The following is a 17,863-nucleotide window of genomic DNA, read 5'->3' as shown; positions in this document are numbered from 1 at the left end:
AGGAAACCATCCAAAAGAAAGCTGCATTAGCAGTACCTTCAGAAGTGTTTGCATAGTTAGTAAGTCACAGAAAAAAACAGCATCCTGTACATATTTTAGTGTTAAAATCTCTATAAATACTTTGTGTCAGTACTATATCCTTTATTAATGCAAAAATGAATCACTATTGGAATTCTTATATAAATCTTTTGTAGCAATAATCAGAACCTAAGAACAAGTATGTCACTGTCAACTTGTTGCCTAAAGACCAAAGGAAGTTAACCCTTCTGGCAGGGTTTCCAAAATTACTCAATACAGCACCAAGCCTTTGACAGAAGGACTGGAAGATGTGCTGCAGTGCAAAAGAGCCATCACCTCCAGAATGTTAAACACTGAATATAGTAATTTCAACACAGTGCTACAATTCAGGGCAAACAATACCTCAAAAACAGCAAAATAGCCTCAAAAGGCATTACCTATTAGGGTGTCAAATCAAATCTGAAATTATGTTCTAAACTACTCTCAGTGTACTAGTGTCACAATGCTTCAATATTTTCTGTTTTCATAATGTTTCATGCTAATGATCAGTGCAAACACTATCACTCACATTTGTCTTTTTAACCCTGTAACATGCAACTCAGGAATATTGCATTCAAGCAGGCTCAAAACCTTAGGCAATATTGTATGCAACAACAACTTTTTCAGAAACAGCAGAAGAGAGAAATGGGAAACAGGCTCATTCACTTGAATAACCAACTTTTAAATAAATTTACTTTGGATCAAAAACCTGTATCCATTAATGACATTTTAACAGAACACATCTCAGCTCTTCCAGTTTACTAATGTAACAGAGTTTCAAAGCAAAAGGAAAAGGATGCACACAGAACTCCTGAATAATGGGCAAGAAGTAGAAAAGGCAAAACATCAAACTACTAAGACCATACAAGCAGAGTGCACAACATTTTCTAGAGTTGATTTGTCCATCAAGAGTATTCTGTTAATATACTCTCCTCCAGACTTCTGAAGGAATGCCCTCCACACATTACTCCTGAAAGGAAATCATGCCTCTCCTAGAAGACTGTCAAATTGTCTGTATGGATTCATATACATAAAACTAATAATTATCCTAAGGGCAGAAGAAAAAATAATACTGAGTAGAAGGAGACCATGGAAATGAAGAAACCAATTTCCCCAGTTCTGCTAATTCTGTGGAAGTCTATAAAGCCTACAATTTAAAATCTTCAAACACACTTACCAACAGTGAACAAAATTGTATCAAGCATGCCTATGTCTCCTCCTGAACCAACCACAGCTCATCCTAAGCTGCTTATTACCTATGTTTTTGTACCTGAACGAAGTTAACATTGCTTTAAAAAAGCAACTAATGGCTTAAAATTGCTTAAAAAAGCAACTAAAAAAATCTCACCAGAACACTAAAAATTTAAGACAAGAGTACATTTTTAAGGCAGAGACCAAAGCAGAAAAGTCTAAACCCAGCATTTCCAAAATATATGCTATTAAAGATACATAGGAGTGGCTTTAAAGATAGTGTGTACAATGCTTAAACCAATACTATTACATGTATATGTAATAGTACATGCATTTCAGAAGGAATTAACAAGACCACACTTTTATTTAAGATGTCTAACCTAGACTACAAACACAGCTTCTTGACATACAAGTACATGGGACCTGGATGTGAAGGACCTGCCAATTCTACTCGTCCATCCCACATAACTTTCCTGACTGTACTACTACTGAAGCAGAAACAGTTGAACTATGAACATAGATGCTTCTGAGCTCTCAATTTTCAGTCCAAAATTTTTCATCCAGTCCAGCCTTTTTTAGGTAAAGCTAAGTGAACATTAGTTTAGATAGCAAGGGCAGTAACTACTTGAGTTGCCTGAAGCTAACCTGTTTGGCTGTGTAAATGGATGTTTTGTAATAGAATTATTTCACTGCTTTACAGAATTATTTGTTACACTACAGTATTTTATAGATACCAATTGGTTGTAGTTCTATTTTAAAAGACAAGCCTGTGGCAAAAGGCTTAGTGGTGCTTTCTCTTACCTATCTGGTGGACTTAATACACCAAGATCCATTATCAACAGAATCTGGACTTTTTGGTTCTAATCTTCAGGAACCCTGTTTAAGTCTACATAAATCACTATTTTATGAAAAGACTTAAACATTTATAATAGAATTCTGACTATGTTTCTTGCTGCACACACCAATACTTCCTTTGTGGAAATTATAAAAAACCCTACTATTTTCCAATTTATTAATTGGAAATTTGCCTGAAGAAAACATTCGTGATCGCAACCCTAGAGCACAGTTGCAGCTTTAGAAAAATACTCAGAACAAGAGTTCTACTCTAGAGGGAGAGCTTTTTTCCAAAAACTGTTGTTGGATACCTCAGACCATACACAGTCTGAATTAAAAAAAGGATGAATTTTAAGAATCAGATGCAAGTCCTAGCATATGACTTCATGAAATGTATTTTAAGCTGATATCATGCAATGCACACTTTAGCATATAATCTATTTTAAGCCACATCTATAAAAAAGCACAAACACAATGGCATTTCTACAGTTGCAGAAGGGAAACAACACTTGTAAAAAAATGAATTATAAAGCATTTCTCTGCAGTCTTATCAGAACAGTTTCATTCTTATTCAAAACTTCCATGGATTGGGCAAATGTAATAGTCTAAAAGTCCGGTATCAGCATAAGAACACAGAAATAAGAACACTTGAAAATTCAGAGAATGGACAAGCCAGATGCCTAGATACCTCCTGACTACACTGCACAGTACCTGTGACTAGTCCATACTTGGCCATCTAAAAACTTGAAGTGTATGGGGTTTTTTTTGTTTTCTTTTTAAATTAGAATTCAATAAATGCATATGTATACAGTTTCACTATAAAATACAAAAGCAGTATCTGTAGGTGTATACTTATAGGTATTTCTCTTGAAACACAACCTATAAAGACTATCACCCACATGTTTAAAGAACTTGTCTTAAAAATAAGAGGAAAAATTGATTGTGCAGAGACATGAGCTTGCAACTGATTCTTAACATTGAGGCAGACACTTAGAAACTTAACTCACAAAAGACCCAACACCCACAACAACAAAAATTCAAATCCACATCCCACACTAATCAAGATATTTCTAAGCAGAATAGCAAGTAGACAACAAGTAAGAGATACACTTTTCTGGGCTTTTATATTAAGGATGGCTGCTAACAAGTATTTTTTTTAAGTTACAGACATTTTAACTTCATAGTAAAGCCGTATTGTATATTATAAAAAGTTATGATTTTTAAAATCGTAAATTGTCTTCCTGACTTGACTAAAGGAAGAATTATTGCAATTTGTAACCAATAGAGAATGAGAATAAGAATGAATATAAAAATGCTTTGGTGAAAAAAAGAATGCTGTTTAAACCAATTCCTGTTTGAGACAAGAACATACCTAAAGCTGGGAATGAATATAATAAGTAGCACTTTTGGTAAATAGACCTCTAGTAAATGGACCTAAATTATTATGGAAATTTGATAACCTTAAAATTGATGCCTACATAAATCCCATAAACAAGCCCATCAATTTCTTTTGCTGCATTACTCATTATGAAGAAATTTTTAGGATGTACTGTAAAAACAGAATTGCAGCTCAGGAATACCTGGATATGGACCAAGCAGAAACGCAGTACCTTTATGGTGGGTTTAGATAACCCATGTATAGGATTATAGACAAATAACTACCAAGCTTGAATTCGATACGTATCTTATCAGGACGTAGTTTTCAGATATAGACAAGTGATAGTGGGAAATTCTGTATGTCACTGATTCTTTACATAGCTTAGTAGGAAGCTGACATAATAACTTATAAGTGGGTCAACATTCTTAACTTGTGACCTAAAACCTCTAATAAATGTATCCAAATTAAGGCAATCCTTTTTTGTCCAAGCTCCAGAGCAACTGTGATGATTTAATGTCATAGTTGGAAAAGAAAAAATATTGATATGGAAAGAGTACACTAAATTTTAAGTGTGGTACCAGTTTTTACATCCATTTAAATAGCCATTTCAAATTATTTTATGTAATTTTTAGTCAAGTACCTATTTCATCATCCGTGTAATTGCAAGCATCTGTGAATGTCACACTTCAGGGAAAAATTTATTGTGTTCAAAGGACAGTGCTCATTTAAACTTATTTTTCAAACTAACAGAGGGGAGAATATCCTAATTGCTCCTTAGTAGAGCAAATTTTATCACATGCTATGTGTCACTAAAATTGGTATAATCAATTACACAGTTTGTTAGTTTTTTGTGAAATAAGGCAACTGCCTATTGGCAAGCTTCACCTTTCAGCAACTTTCTTAAGGAAACATCTTAGGAGTTCAGCTCTTAAGTCTTGCTTTTCCAAACTCTAGTTGTCTAATGGGCAGGAGAAAGCTGCAAAATAAAAGCACTCTTGCAAAACCACTGAAAACATCATCTATGCACATGTGATCACACCAAACTATATTGGAAACAATATACAATTATACATTTTCCAATTTTCATGTGATGTTTCAAAAACTAGAACTAGTGCTGAAAACAGATGCTACCACAGTCTTAAGAAATGCTAATGTCTTAAATAGAAATTAAAAATGTGACTTGGTATGCCACAATTCTACACCAGTGAGATATATTTAGATGCTAAATATTGCCTCTTGTTTCAGAGGGCACTCTAGAAGTATAAATATATTCCCTCTTACAGCTGAAAACTTATCTTTGTCCAAAGACAACAAGCAGACAAAATAAACTTACCTATAGTGATGTAGATTTAAGGCTACAAACTCCACACTGATACATTAAAGCCATTCAAGTCTATACCATGAAGTTACTTATACTTTTGTCATTTTGCATGATTACTTGTATTCTGTTTCCTTGGTCATTTAAAAAAACCAAACATTGCTCATTTTTGCAGATATTTCAAAACTTTTAATATTAAAAGTTTTAAAGAACTTCTCAAACTCAGTGTTGAACAATATGTAAAATGTCATGTAAAAACAGCAGTAAAAAAAAGTTGTTACCATAAAGCTCACTTTAGACCTTTTTCTTCCCAAAAATCGAGTACTTATGTAGGGCAAAATACTGATATTACTTTAATTTTTAAAATTTTCTAAAAGCACATGAACAGTCCCTATCTTCTAAATTTTATTGAAATCAGACTGCTCAGATTGCAGTAATTTCTAGAATATATTATTGTAATAATCTTGACTCAAAAAGTTTCTAGCTTCACTATGTTGAGGAATGGCTAGAACTAAAAAACAAAGGTGAACACAAAAATTAAGGTATCTAGAAAAAAAACATAAAATGCTTTAAAACCCTCTAATTTCTCTTTAAGTCTGCACTTCTGCCTCCCAGGTAACTCTCACAATAGATGCAAACTTAATAACGCAAAAAAGCTGCATTTACTTTTAAAAAAAGCCTTTTCCTATTACAAACTTGCCTCATCTGCTGCCATTTTAAAACCATCCTGTAGCTAACACGTCCTTTGTAATAAAAAACAGGATCACAGAAGGTGTGAAAATGTAAGTAATGATTTGTCAAGACATGAATTTCCATGTTTTGCTTGGTATTTCTCTGGCAGACATAACACAGTGGTGCTAATTAATTTTCCATGCAGAGGTTTCTGAACAGTGTTCCACATTTTAAAGGCTGCAGTCACAAGCAGAGGTTTCAGTATCTTTTTTCTAATGAACACTTCCTTGCACTCAGGAAGAATATGAAGATTATGAAAAGCTAAGTGACACCTATAAGCTATTCAGCAGGGCTATTATTTTTTTAATATTATATGTTACAGCTTCACTGAACTTAAAATAAATCTTTCCAATTTTTTAAGTGAAGGGGTGCCTAAAGCCTTTGGCTGAATTCCCAAAAGAATCCATACTGACATGCAACAGATTAAAGAGGAAGTAAGGCTTGATATTAAAAACTATCTTGATACCAGACAACATATATTATACTCATTTCCGCCCTTCATTTTTATTACTTCAACATAAATTTTGCATAACTGATGTACATTTTACACGTGATGCTCTAATAACGTTCTGTCAGTCCTATTGAACAGATTTTCTCTCAAGTCCTGAAGTTTTCAGAAGCTGAAATAGATTCTACATGTTATTTTTTCCCTCTTGATTTCACTTGCCTCATAAAAAGATGCAATATATCCTAATGAATGTACTGTACACCCATTTAACTAACAAATGCCACTTAAAAACAAACAGCATTTCTTTCTAATTATTTAATATTTTTAGGTCTTTCAGCTAGCTAGAATATAAGAGCAGAGAGTAAGAAATTAGTACATTGCTTGTCATTTAAATTTATATAAAAAGCAAAACTACACACATGGAGAAAGTTTAAATATTGGCAACAACAACTCTATTATACCACTTCATACTACTTTCTAGAGTATCGCAAGATTTATTTTTTTTTTTTACACAGCAACTTAATTTACGTAAGGATATTTTGTTATAAAGCATTGATTACCTTGCTATTACTGTAGTAAAATAAAACAGTAAATAATTGTGAATGCAATTACACAAAATGAATGATATCGCATTACAGAATCCTCAAATCATATTCTCTGAAAATTCTGAGGAAACCTTCATCTGTTTCTCAAGATATGCCCAAAATACTGAAAAAAACTCAAATCAAACCAAACAAACAAGCAAAACCCATAAAAAACCAATCAAAAAACCAAACCATCTTCCCACCCCCCTCACTCCCTTCTCAGTATGAATCGTATATTAAAATAAAAAATGCAGTAACAATCATACCTCTTTCATTCAGACTGTTTAGCACTGCCCTTTCAAGCTGTTCTTCTTCAGAAAGTCCACCTGTATAATCATAATAGCTCCTCGGTGATCTGTATTCATAACCTGAATAGTCATAATACTCTGTAAAATTAACACAAAATAAAGAAAATAAACTGCTGCTACTCAGTAGAAGAGTGTGAAGTCAAATATTATCTTTATGCTTTCTTCCACAAATTCTTTCAACTTGCGAAATAAAAATTATGATTAAATTACTTAAACAATATATGCCATGAATCCATTTGTAATTTACAAAGCCAGACTAGAGTAACAAGGAAGAGAAAACAGAAAAAAAGATGGATCAAACACCTATTTTATAATTGTTATATTAATAAACAATATATTAGTAATAATTAATAAGTGTCATAGAATTGCCATTACTAATCAAGTTTGACATAGAAATCGAAGGGTGCTTTTCACTTATCATCAGCTCTTTTTAACACAAATGTCAATTCCTGAGCACCTTATTAAATGTCAACTAGAACAACAACAAAATGAGTAAGCTTCAGGCTTCTTCCCACCTGTCCCTCCCTTCTCTCTTCAGTGTCCATGAACAATACATGCCAATGTCATCATAAATTCAAGTTACATTTGGCCCTAGAAAGCACACAGGAAAAGACTCCTGAGAAGTTCTCAGTGACACGTACAGCTGATACTGTGCTACTGCATGGCTACATCTGCCCTGGAAAAAAACTACCACAACATAGTTCTCATGTCACAGTCACTGTAGGTTGCCTGCACTATTGACAACCAAGAATTTCTGACCATTTGCAAAGTTTGTCAAAACCATGAACAAACAAACCATTATCCACCCAAACACATGGGATTTGAAAGAAAAAATTAAGTGACTAAAGAATTGAGCAAGACTCTCTTCCTTTTAACACAATGTGTTCTTACCAGAGCACAAAAGATCTGAACAGAAAAACTAAGGAGAAAAGTCCCATTTTTAATTCTATTTTTGCATCTTCAAAATATAAAGTTTTGGGTAATAATTTAATTTCTCTTCCAGACAGCTGAACAGAGGATTTTGAAGAACCACAGTACAGTAATGTATACCATTTCTTCCAACATATAGAAAATATACACTGGTTTTTAAAAATTAGAAATATTTGTGTATTAAACAAATCCAGCAGGCCATTCTGCTTTATCTTCAGATTATTAATGTCAATGATACTCTTGTGTTATCAGTTACACAAATTCCACGTGTAACCTTTGTTGTCCACAACAACGGGGATACTTCAGAGCCTGCCCAAGACAAGTGAAAAACCCCAGACTTTCTTTTTGTCAGCACAATATGAAGTTTCTTTCCTCAGGTGCTGCATAGTTCCCTAACATGCTAGATGAATTACATGAAATCTCTTCCATATTTTTTTTGTTGTTGTTTAGGAAGAGCAGGAAAAGAAAAAGAGGCTATTCAGAATCTGTTCCTGTTCCACAAGGGTGGCCTTTTACGCTCACCCAAGCTCCATGCAGCTGGTGTTTGTACAGTTGCTGCAATATATTCTGGAACTTAAATGTCAAGTACAAATTTTTGTTTTCATTAGCCATTAAAGTACCTTTTCTGATAAAAAAAAATCAATACTGGAATACTGGTGGAATATTTAGTTATGAAGGTGGAATACAGAGGAATACAAGCAGCACACCTGGGCCCTGGGGGACTGAGTAGTACCTGTAGCTAGGTGAACATCTTCAACCATGCTGAGACGGCTGGTCACAGGCAGCTCATGCTCACCACAGTCTATTTTCAAGTTATTTCATTTCACTATTAATTTAGTTTTATTTCTTTACTGGCCTTTAGATCAAGTGTTTTTTGACTTGAGAACTGAAATAATGGAAATCCTGGCTAAACATACTCCAAGTTACAACAGTCCTTGCTGCTGTTGGTAAGGAAAATAGTTTCAGATCTTTTTGGCTAGGAATTACAAAACATATGCTTCAAAATATTCCAAGGGCCCATAATTTTGCTTCTGGGAATTATTTAATGTAATAATAAAATTGGAGGTAGATCATGAAAGACAAAATCCATCCTGGAGAATAAAAGCAGCACTAACCTTGGCTAACTGTGGCTCAGAGTAAGTACACATCATGTATAAAACTTAAAAATAAAAACCCCTGCACTATTAAACATCAGAGAACAGTAAGAATGATCAAACATGTGAAGTAATTTTCATATAAGTAGCCACACAGACTACAACTTTTAAACCAGTGAGACAAGATTAATGTGGTGAAAATAGGACTGAAGTCTATAGAACCATAAATAATACGAAGAAAGTACATAAAGAATGAAGGTTTGGTTTCCCTTCCCAGAGAAGAATTAATGTGCATCAAATGAAATTAGTAGCTAGCAGGTTCAAACCAGACCAAAGTGATAGATGCTACACCAGGAAGTCAAGTCTGAAAATAAATTCCTGTCATGTTTTAGGTGTTAAGAGTTCATGCCAATCCAAAGAGCTTTTGACAAATTAATGGAAGGAGAATCCATCACAGGCTACTAAAGCCAAAGCTCTCCCAATAAAACCTTCTGCTGAAAAAAAAAAATCACAACAGTCCCATAAAGCTTTCCCAAGGATATCTTTAAGACACAAGCCTCTGCACACAGGCAGATATTTGTGCGAGTCACCACTATCTATTTATCCTGTTCTCACAGCAGATGCCTAGGAAAGAGTATAATAAAAAAAAACTGCAGGGAAGAAACTACATTAAGCTATAAATCCCTTAGCTTTGATCCCTCATGGGATCTCATGGCCCTTCTCATAGCTGACTCCTGTTCCGCCTAGACAGGACCTCCACATATTATTTCCATACTCTCCACATGACTCAATGCTCTGCATAAGAAGTCAATAAAAAAAAACTGCAGGAGAGAAGATACATTAAGCTATAAATCCCTTAGCTTTGATCCCTCATGGGATCTCATGGCCCTTCTCATAGCTGACTCCTGTTCCGCCTAGACAGGACCTCCACATATTATTTCCATACTCTCCACATGACTCAATGCTCTGCATAAGAAGTCAATTAAACACGTCATATTCAAAGCATGCCAGTATTCCAAATATCCATCTATATACTGTGAAGATAGCTTAAATATATTCTGGTGAGGAGTGAGCTTTTTGCATGTAAATTACTTGATCTACAAAAAGTGTTCAAAGGAAGAAGTTGCTTGTCAGAGAGGGTCTAGTCTCTGTGTCAGTGTTGGCTTGCAACACAAGTCATGACTGTAATTTGAGGTTTATAGCCTCTTGTACAAAACATATCCACCCTGTTCCCTAAAAAGGAAAGGTAAAATATGGCCACAGAAGTTTATCATGTGCAGATATTTTTAATATTTTACGTGTTTCCATTTCATTAGCTCCACCATAGGTTTTCCATCATTAGCAAAAAGGGTATGTCTAATTTTAAAGCTGGAATAAGTTGTTTGGTAAGTGGGCAAGAGTACTTACCTGAATAGTAGTCCCTTGGCCTGGCAGGGTCAGTGAATGAAGAAAAGCCACCTAAATCTAGGAATAGTACATGTATTATCCAGAAAGAGTAGTTACATTGTCTTTCTTTATAAAACACAAAATAAAGTTCAAAGTACTTTCAGAGTCTGTTTCATAAGCTACAAATATGGAACAAAGGGTATCTCTGCATTTTTTTTTATAGAGAATACAGTATTAGTAAACTTGTATGTTGTAGATTTTATAGTATTGTGCCGCGTTTAAGAAACAATCATGGAAACTAGAAAAATGTAAACCAACCCAAGAAATGTTCTCCAGAAGACAAAATTAGTAATTTCTGCACTGAGATTGCACTGTTAAAAATGTGTTAAAGCACAGAAAACTATGGACTGGAATAACACTGCACTGTTTCTGTCCTGCTACACAGGAGAAAACCTAAGCTTTGACCCAAGTACTGGAACACTCCCTCCACGTCTTAGCCTCACAGCAACCTCCACAGCAGCAGGATTTACTTAGTGTGTTTCACTGACAATACCATGGGAGTTACCAAAGAATTCTAGAATAATTCCATTTGGAAATAATCTCAGAAGGTCCCTAGCCCAATTCCTGCTCAGAGCAGAGCCAGCCACAAGATCTGACCAGGTTACTCAGTCAGGGCTTTGTATTTTCAAGTCATGAAAACACCCAAGAACAGAGACTCAAGAACCTCCTGAAACAGCACAACTTAATCCTAGACTATCCTAATAGCCACCAGACTGCAGACACTCCCCTGTCCTTGTGTCACAGAAACATGGTATTAACACTTAACCAAGGTGACACTGTTCACTCTAGTGAGATAAGCAATCTCATGGTTTGGTCTCTATTCTTCCACTTAAAACTGCTAAATACAGATGACTTGTAGACTATTACTAAACTGCAATAAAACCTTCTGTGAAAATTATGCATATCTGAATAATTTCCCACTACACAAACACCATTATCCATGGTCAACTTGATGGCACAGTCATGAATAAAGTACTAAAAATGTTAACTAATCACACAAAAACCCAAATATTCTAACAACTAACCTCACAACACAGCTATTTTGACAGGGCTTAGACTTCTAATTAAACCACTGAAATTTATGGGAGCATTCACATTAAAGTTTGCAGGGATGTATTTAAAACAATTTTAGACTAAAGATGTCTCAAGATCAATCTTTTTTAAAATAAGTATTATAGCAATATGAAAAGCTGTTGTATTATGTTGTTGGAAAGCTTAAGAATTCTGGTAACAAGTCCTCAAGTATCCCACAACTTTTTTTAAAACTGTAGAGACGTCCACTAGAATGGCTGCAAGTAGCAGAAATCAACATGGAAACTGATTCTGCTCTGACATATTTAAATGAAGTGTGGTGAAGCCACAAAAACTGACATTTTCATTGATATCTTTACACAAAATTTTACTCTTAACAAACATTTAAAAATAAGGTTAAAGATATTCCTCTAAATAAAAATACCTGAAAGCCACATTTACTGGTTCTTATAATCCGTATTAAAATAAAAAATAAATGCTTCTTATTCTGCACTCACTTTAATAACTGGCATATCTTTAATTGGCTAAAGATTTGCTGAGAATGGCCTGAATTTGGGTATGCAAGACTTACTGATTTTTTAATGAAAAATAGAGTATTTTAATAGAACAGATTATACAAATTGAACAAAATTATATACCTGCACAGACTTTCATGATCTTTTTCAGAGGTCCCATAGTGTACATCAATCCAACAAGAATCCCTGACAGATGCCCAGCAAAGGAAGTCCTACAAAAAAGGAAAATCTTGTGAGTGATTGAAAAGGGGGAGTGCAGAATTTGTTGTAAGAGAGGAAGTTCCTGAGTGAGACCAAGCACAGAGAAATTACTTGACTACAAGGACATAGCGTCAAGTTTTTTTTCTTCATAACTACCCTAAAACAGGTAGGTATAGACAGTTAACGAAAAGTATGTAGCCAATATCCTGAAGAAGCTGGAACATAATTGGAAAGATAATTTAAATTCCTTGTTTCAAGGATGGAATACTGTTTCCCTAAAAGCACTTAAAATAAAGACTTACTGAGTTAGGAAATTAGTCTTAATCTATAAAAAGGCAAATATGCAGAATTACACCAAAATGTCTAGGAAGGCTCTACCAAATCCATTTACAATTTCAAAATGAAAGAATAAATACAGTACTTTCTACTTCACTATCAACACAATCCTATTGTTAATCCTATTGTTATTGTTGAGATAAGCATGAATGCAGATCTGTTGCAATCTTTGTAACAGAGTACCCTCGAACTTGAAAGAACAATGAGTGTAAAGAGATCCAAATTCTTTTCTATACATATTAAAAATTTCTTTAAAAGATCATTGTCCATTTGCATATAGAATGAAAAGGCTCTAGAGTCTTTTGGGAAATTATCAACATGGAAGCATATCTTGATATGCCATGACTGGGGTAGTCTATAAATTCATAAACTGATTTTCAGCATTCAAAGAGTTAAACTCTTGAGTAAAACCAGCTTTAAACATTATTTGTAAATTGTTCACCTCTACTACGAAAGTAAAGAAGCCAATACACTAAAACACTACAACTTCCCAGTATATGCAATCATAAATAACCCAGTCCTCTGAGTTATATACTGCCTGTCCAAAGATCCAAGTAATGGGAACCTTTTAGCCATGATAAAGCAGCAATGACACCTCTGTTTAATGCAAAAATAGATTTAAACATGACACTTTTTACATCGTGGTCAGAATTAGAGAAGAGTTAGACAGTTACGCACTCATGACAATACAACTTCCAGGCACAATTGGTAAAAGTACAAAAGAAAATGCATATGTCACTAGAGGGAGATAAAGATCAAATCTAAATTCACTCTTTTGCCACATACTTAACCACAAACTTGCACTCTGCTATGTGGAGCTGCAGATATTTCCCATAAGTAACCATCAATTTATTTTTTAAGAGTAACACATGAATGCTGATGTCAGAAATTTATAGGTAAGAGGCAATTGCCAATATAAAGTTTCTACAAGAAACAGGACTCTAGTCAGAAGACTACAGACTAATAATCACTGTTTTCTGTTTCCAGATAAAACTATCTGTTCAACAATCACTAAGACACAGCATTTGTGGAAACAACCAAGATAAGAACACCAGAAGCAGAAAACAGATTAATCAAGAACAAATTGCATCAAATCAACCGAAATTCCTCCTTTAATAACGCAACAAGCCTCATAGAAAGGGAGAATTGGCAGATGTTACACATGCTGTAAGAACGCAGGAAAGTGTCACAGCATTTGTCATAAAGAAGGCTTAAAAACTGTAAACTCTAAAACTCCACTAAGCAGATCACTGTGTGTTTGGTAAGCCTGGCTTAACATTTCTCAGTGATACATTACCAAACAGGATATGAATGAAGTGGATTTCTGCAAGACTCTATTAAAAATATTATTTACAAACTACAAGCTAAGAGAAGCTGTAAGGATCACTAAAGATGGCATTACAATTTAAAGTGACCTTGACAAAATGAAGTAGTGGAAAGTTTGGAAAAAACAGGGTGCAATACATTAAAGTCAAAGATGGAGTTCTCAACATATCACACAAACATCAACTATACAAATCAGGCTAGAAGTGATTGGCTAGTAGAAGAGTTTCAGAATAGAACTTGGGGCACACAGTAAAGTATACAATAAAGTTCAGATCAACATATCACACCACTTTACTCAGTTCTCATGAGACCACCTAGAGCACTGTGTCCAGTTCTGGAGCCACCAACATAAGGAGGACAAGGAGCTCATGGAAATCCAGAAAAGGGCCATGAAGATGATTCGAGTATTATCTGGAGCACCTCTCCTATGAGGATAGGCTGAGAGAGTTAGAGCTGTTTAGCCTGAAAAGAGAAGGCTCTGGGGAGACCTCACAGCAGCCTTCCAGTGTCTGAAGGGGCTACAGGAAAGCTGGGGAGGGACTTTTTACAAGAGCATGTCATGAGAGGACAAGAGGTAATGGATCAAAACTGGACTAGGGGAGATTTAGGTTAGACATCAGGAAGAAATTCATTAGTGTGAGGGTGGCGAGACACCAGAACAGGTTGCCCAGGTAAGTTGTGGAAGCCTGAAAGTGTTCAATCAAATCCATGTATTTATACTGAAGTTTATTTCTGAATTGACACAACCAGAGATATTGCAATTTTTATTCTGGTCTAGCTAATGTTCTATCTGCTACACCACACCATCTGATGAGGTATGTCAGTACTGCCCTCCCCTTTAAAAAAAAATAATTAATTTCTGAAAAGTGGGAAATTCTACATAAATGTACTTTGCATACATTCTCCAATGTGACTGACAATTACAAAATATTATACAAGAAAATTCCCAATTTGCAACTAGAACTCCAGAAATCAGCTGCCAAAGAAGAGAAAGGCACTATTCTCACAGTGGCAGTGGCAGATGAACTGTGCTGGCAGAACTAAGGACACAGGAAAATTGAGGGAGGCCACTGGCAAGACTGCAGGGCAGTAAAACTGCTTAAAATCTGCTGAATACTGGATCATAGCTTGATTATAAATTAGAGGAGCGACTACAACAAATGGGCATAAGGGACTAGGACAGAAATAGCAAGCAAACAGTGTTTTGCTAACGAAGCCCTTCGCACCACAGTGTATTAGTCTGGTTACTTGGCTGAAAAATGATGTTCCTTTTTTGCTTGTCCATCAGCTTTTTTTATCTTCCCTCAAATGCTTACTAATACCTTCTGGACACAGTATTTTGTTTTTAAATGTGGTCAAAATAGAGGTCGTTAAGGAAAAAAGCAGACTGTAGCCTCAACACTTAATTGTACCTCAACACTGTATGGATGCCAGATAGCACTACACGTACTTCATAATACATTTCAAACTACTTCAGATGGCCCAAATCTCTTCTCCTAACTGTTAAGTATGAACCACACTTACCCTGGGGAGATCAGATGAATAGCCACCAGCTCCACCCAACAAGCATATTTACTGGCTATCTGCAATCCAAGGACACTGCTAACTCTTCCTGGATTGTAATGGTTGTTAAGAACTTTCAAAGCAAACAGGACTCCTGCAAACAAGAAGAAATTGCATAAAGAGAGAACTACTGGTGCCCAAACAATAAAGAGAACAACTACTGACATTGAAGTATCATGCAGTTTCACAGCACCACAAAGCACACTGTTGGGTGCCAGAATAGTCCTAAGCTGGTTTTTTCAGTCATACTTTTCAGTGACTTTAAAAAAAATAAATTATTCTACACTGCTTGTTAATATGCCTACTCACCATAGCTATTCAGGTATTAAAATCAATAGAAACAATTTTTAAATGAGAGTTCTACTTGAAATAATCTACAAGATGGAAGCCAATAAGATGTTCTGTGATTTGAGAAAAGCCATTACTGAAAGCAAGACAAACATAAGTTTGTGAAGCTCAACAGCAAGCTCAATTTCTGAATGAATGGAAAATTATCTTACATATATACTCCAGAATCACTTATTTCTGAAACAAGTAGATAAATCCCCAGTACCACTCCAGGGGACAAAAGGCAAGTCTGTTTCATCCATTTTAAAACATTAATCCAACCATCCTAGAACTCTTAAAACCTAGTAAAGTGAATTGGTCATAAAAATATAGAAATACTTAAAGTTATTATTAAGAAAAAGCTCATTCAAGACCCATTCCATATATAAGTCACTTGCTCCAACTGAAAAGAAATTATGTATGCTGAAGGTCACGTTCAGAACACTGAAGGTTTAGAAAGATCAACTACAGATACTAACACTGTCAGAGCTGCCCAAATAAAAGTCAAATGCACATGCACAAAGGCTGCAGTCCCACATTTTCAAGTTTTGGATTCTCAAAAGGATGCTGCAGATGGTAAGTCACATCAAAATGGGCTGCAATACTCAATGCTAGATCTGAACTATCTTGCAGAATAAATAAATCCCTAATTTGATAAAAAGTTTGATTTTTTTGTCATCTGCACAAATGGCTTAGTAAGTTATAGGCTTAGTCTCACTTTTTAAATTTCACTAGCAAATCCAATTTATATACTCCAGCTAATACTGTAGTACACCTGACACGAATCTCTTGTAAGAAATGAAATGGGGCCCCAACCTGGCCCATCACTGCTGCCTGTTCAGTAACTTGGTGCCTTCTGCTGTAATGCAAAGCAAAACTTGCATCACCTGGGTAATTCTATCACAAAATTCAACTTCCCTTCCATTGGGTCAAGAAAAGGGACATTTAAGTTGTTATCTGGCTAAGTGAGAAGCTGGACACAAATCTGATGAAAAGAGATAACTGTAGAAAGTCCAGCTAAGATGACTGAGTGCAGATATTTCACTCATTTTGTCACTAATAATAATAATAATCAGTAGAGTGCTGCAGTCACTGTTGGGGAGCAGCAAGAGTTAAATCCTCTAAAAAAGGAATATCCACACGGAACAGAGAAGCAGCCAGGCTGCAGCCTCCCCCATGGGCCCCAGTCCCATGGTCTCTGAGCAAAGCATACAGGTGGCAGTTAAGTGGGACTAGCTAGGAGCCCAAAGCACCAGGAACATGCTCCTGCCATGGCAGGCCTGAAGTCAAGAAGTCACATCAGGACCTAGGTCAGAGAAGCATGTAGCCAGGCACAGATGCAATGCAGCTCAGACATGAATGACACAGTGGGCTTGAGCTTAGAGAAGCAGTTTTTGAGCAATAGGGGAATAGGCTCCCAGTGACGCTCCTCTCAGCCAGCTCAAACACTTTTTCCCACTAGTCTGAGGTGGGTCACAGGTGCCTTTCACTACAGCTGTCCTTGAGCACAGGCAGCCAAACCCCTCAGGGGAAAAGGCTGCACTCATGGCCCTACAGCCACCATAAAGACCAATATAAGAACTGGGCATGTCTCATTACCAAAGGGTGGATGAGCAGAGAACAGGTGAAGCTACAAATAAGCAACTACCAGGATCTTCCAACTAGTACCAAGTTGAATACCATAAGGAACCCTTAGAGATGTTGAAGAACTTCTCTCAGAGCTTGAAAAGGAGAACTTGCCTTCTAATGTTAGCCCCCAACGACAGCTAAATACAGCATGTACATGCTTTAAAATAAAAAATAGGACAACTTTACTGAGATGACAACCACATACATGCATAAGGATGCACACCTATCAATTTTCTGCATTCAACAAATATTGCTATGTAGTACCTATAAATATTTTTTCATATGTCAGTTGGACTATATGTCTTACCTGAAAAACCTACAGCACAATTCATTTCATATGAAGGATCATCCAGAATTTTCACAAGCATGAATTCCAGCACCATATAAACAATTCCAATCAACACTGAAAATACTGCAATTATGTATGCAAACCATATGCTCTTAAGCTTTTTTTCCAGCATCATCCCCTTCCATAGCATGGAAATCATGTTATAATATAAATGCCAGTCATCTGCATGGTGGACAGGAGAAAGCAGTAAACGTTGCCAGTTCTGTCTGTAGAAGCCTTCATGTACACTGATGCACACTTCAGACAGTGGCCTCACAGGATTCAG

General features: G+C 35.7%; 1 protein-coding gene across 1 annotated transcript in view; it reads right to left on the bottom strand.

The window, feature by feature from the left end:
- RHBDD1 (rhomboid domain containing 1) overlaps positions 1-17,863 on the bottom strand; it is a 28,039-nt gene that overhangs the window by 10,068 nt on the left and 108 nt on the right. Inside the window, exons 2-6 of the mRNA XM_010001662.1 lie at positions 17,557-17,862; positions 15,255-15,387; positions 11,991-12,079; positions 10,282-10,332; positions 6,809-6,928 (exon numbers count right to left, since the gene is read on the bottom strand). Of these exons, the coding sequence (XP_009999964.1) occupies positions 6,809-6,928; positions 10,282-10,332; positions 11,991-12,079; positions 15,255-15,387; positions 17,557-17,862 (699 nt within the window). The remainder of the gene's footprint in view (positions 1-6,808; positions 6,929-10,281; positions 10,333-11,990; positions 12,080-15,254; positions 15,388-17,556; position 17,863) is intronic.

Source organism: Chaetura pelagica, unplaced genomic scaffold (assembly GCF_000747805.2).
Source record: "Chaetura pelagica isolate M959 unplaced genomic scaffold, ChaPel_1.0 scaffold207, whole genome shotgun sequence".
NCBI classification, from domain to species: Eukaryota; Metazoa; Chordata; class Aves; order Apodiformes; family Apodidae; genus Chaetura; species Chaetura pelagica.
The sequence above is the reverse complement of the archived record's forward strand: the minus strand, read 5'-3'. Positions and strand labels throughout refer to the sequence as shown.